The sequence below is a fragment of the Sphaeroforma arctica genome, assembly GCF_001186125.1.
Source record: "Sphaeroforma arctica JP610 unplaced genomic scaffold supercont1.5793, whole genome shotgun sequence".
Taxonomy (NCBI): Eukaryota; class Ichthyosporea; order Ichthyophonida; genus Sphaeroforma; species Sphaeroforma arctica.
Genome location: NW_014034765.1, coordinates 1 through 1,844, shown reverse-complemented (window position 1 = coordinate 1,844; position 1,844 = coordinate 1). Strand labels below are relative to the sequence as shown.

Sequence of the window (1,844 nt, the reverse complement as noted above, 5' to 3'; positions counted from 1 at the left end):
ATACATATACATATACATATACATATACATATACATATACATATACATATACATATACATATACATATACATATACATATACATATACATATACATACACACACACACACACATATATATATATATGTATGAACGTCTACAGACATTATGTGTGCAAGCACACTTTCATATTATTACTCACACATACGTCTATACTTCCGACGGACATAGTCTCTTTATGAGTACACGCACACAATCAGACGGGACTATGTTTGTCGAACATAGCCTATCTATGTGTACAACCACACATTCAGAGGGTTATATACAGAGGACTATACTACTTCAACAGACATAGCCTGTCTATGTGAACACGCCCACATTCAGACGGCTTACTTCATGCATGGTGAGTACGTGGTGGTTCCCTTTCAATCGGCCTGCGCGGGCACTCTTGCGATTGGACGACGTCTCTCTGTGTTTCACCCCACCCCTCTGCCGCACCTCCTTCACTCGAGCAGACAGCGTGTCATCAAACAGCTGGACATGGGTATGTGGGACAAGGTCAGACAAAGGGGTGTTTACCATGTGCGCAAGGGCAGATGAACGATATCAGACAGCAATATGCTGTCAAACTACTGCTCGTAGATAGATACGCTATGTTGGACGAATCAGAAAACGCTGTGTTGATAGGTAGATATCAGACAAAATACACCGGTTGTTCATAGGCAGTTACACAATGTCAGACAAATCAGACAGTTCTTCATGGTACAATGTCAGACAAATCTGACAAATATTCATGGTACATTAACAGACAAATAAGACAACTATTCATGATACAACAACAGATAAATCAGACAAGTCTTCATGGTACAATAACAGACAAATCAGACAACTCTTCATGATACAATAACAGACAAATCAGACAACTCTTCATGGTTACTCTTCATGATACAATGTCAGACAAATCAGACAAATATTCATGGTTAGAGGCACAAATCAGACGAACATGCAACGCATCGTCCGTTAGCTCTTGACGAAACCGTACAGTATACTAAACAAGATCAAAGAAAACATCCTCACATTAACCGAAGGATATGCAGAGAATCCGATTGCGACACAACCAGATAGGGACCTTGTCCTGTGGCGCATGCACGGAGTCTGCTCACGATCAAATCAACACAAGCATAGCAAGTAATCAACACAAGCATAGCAAGTAGTTTCTGTGCACGACAGGCACGTATGTGTTTTAACATAAACACATGGACATACCTCCACGAAGCGCTCGGCAATATTCTTGACAACTAGGAAATGCCCGCCTACCAGATCGACCTTGGCGGTCTCGTAGCTATCTAGGTGCGTTGCCATGGCAACTACATCGTTCTCTGTGAATGAAGGCGGTACGTGTCGCTAGGCAACGAAAAAAATGCAAGAACGTATGGAGCACAGGTAGTAATCCTTATTAGTCAAATGCGAAAGCAATACAAATCAGAAACGAGTTTTTGGGTCTTTGAGTTTTTGGGTAGGGTTTTTCGGATAGCAGAAATATTGGCTTTGAGCAAAAGACAGCACAAATACTGGCATCTGGTAGATAGAAACTTGCCAGGTAGTAATGCGACAACCATTTCGCAGTGATTGGCTTGTGTGCGGCAGCAACGACGTTAAGTGCTTCGAAACATCTGCCTGCATGTTGGGACACCCGTCAGAACAGTATTCAAACTATCATTAATATCATCAATATATAGATATACATATACACACACACACACACACACACACACACACACACACACACACACATATATATATATATATATATCTATGTATATATATATACTATTATTTATATATATAGTTTATAGTATAATAAT

General features: G+C 40.3%; 1 protein-coding gene across 1 annotated transcript; it reads right to left on the bottom strand.

Moving 5' to 3' along the window:
* Positions 1 to 339: 339 nt before the first annotated feature.
* Positions 340 to 1,341, bottom strand: SARC_15228 (hypothetical protein; the record flags this gene model as incomplete). Its single annotated transcript, XM_014290648.1, has 2 exons — positions 340 to 513; positions 1,246 to 1,341. The coding sequence occupies 2 exons, from the start codon at positions 1,339 to 1,341 to the stop codon at positions 340 to 342; spliced, it is 270 nt and encodes an 89-aa protein (XP_014146123.1).
* Positions 1,342 to 1,844: the final 503 nt, after the last annotated feature.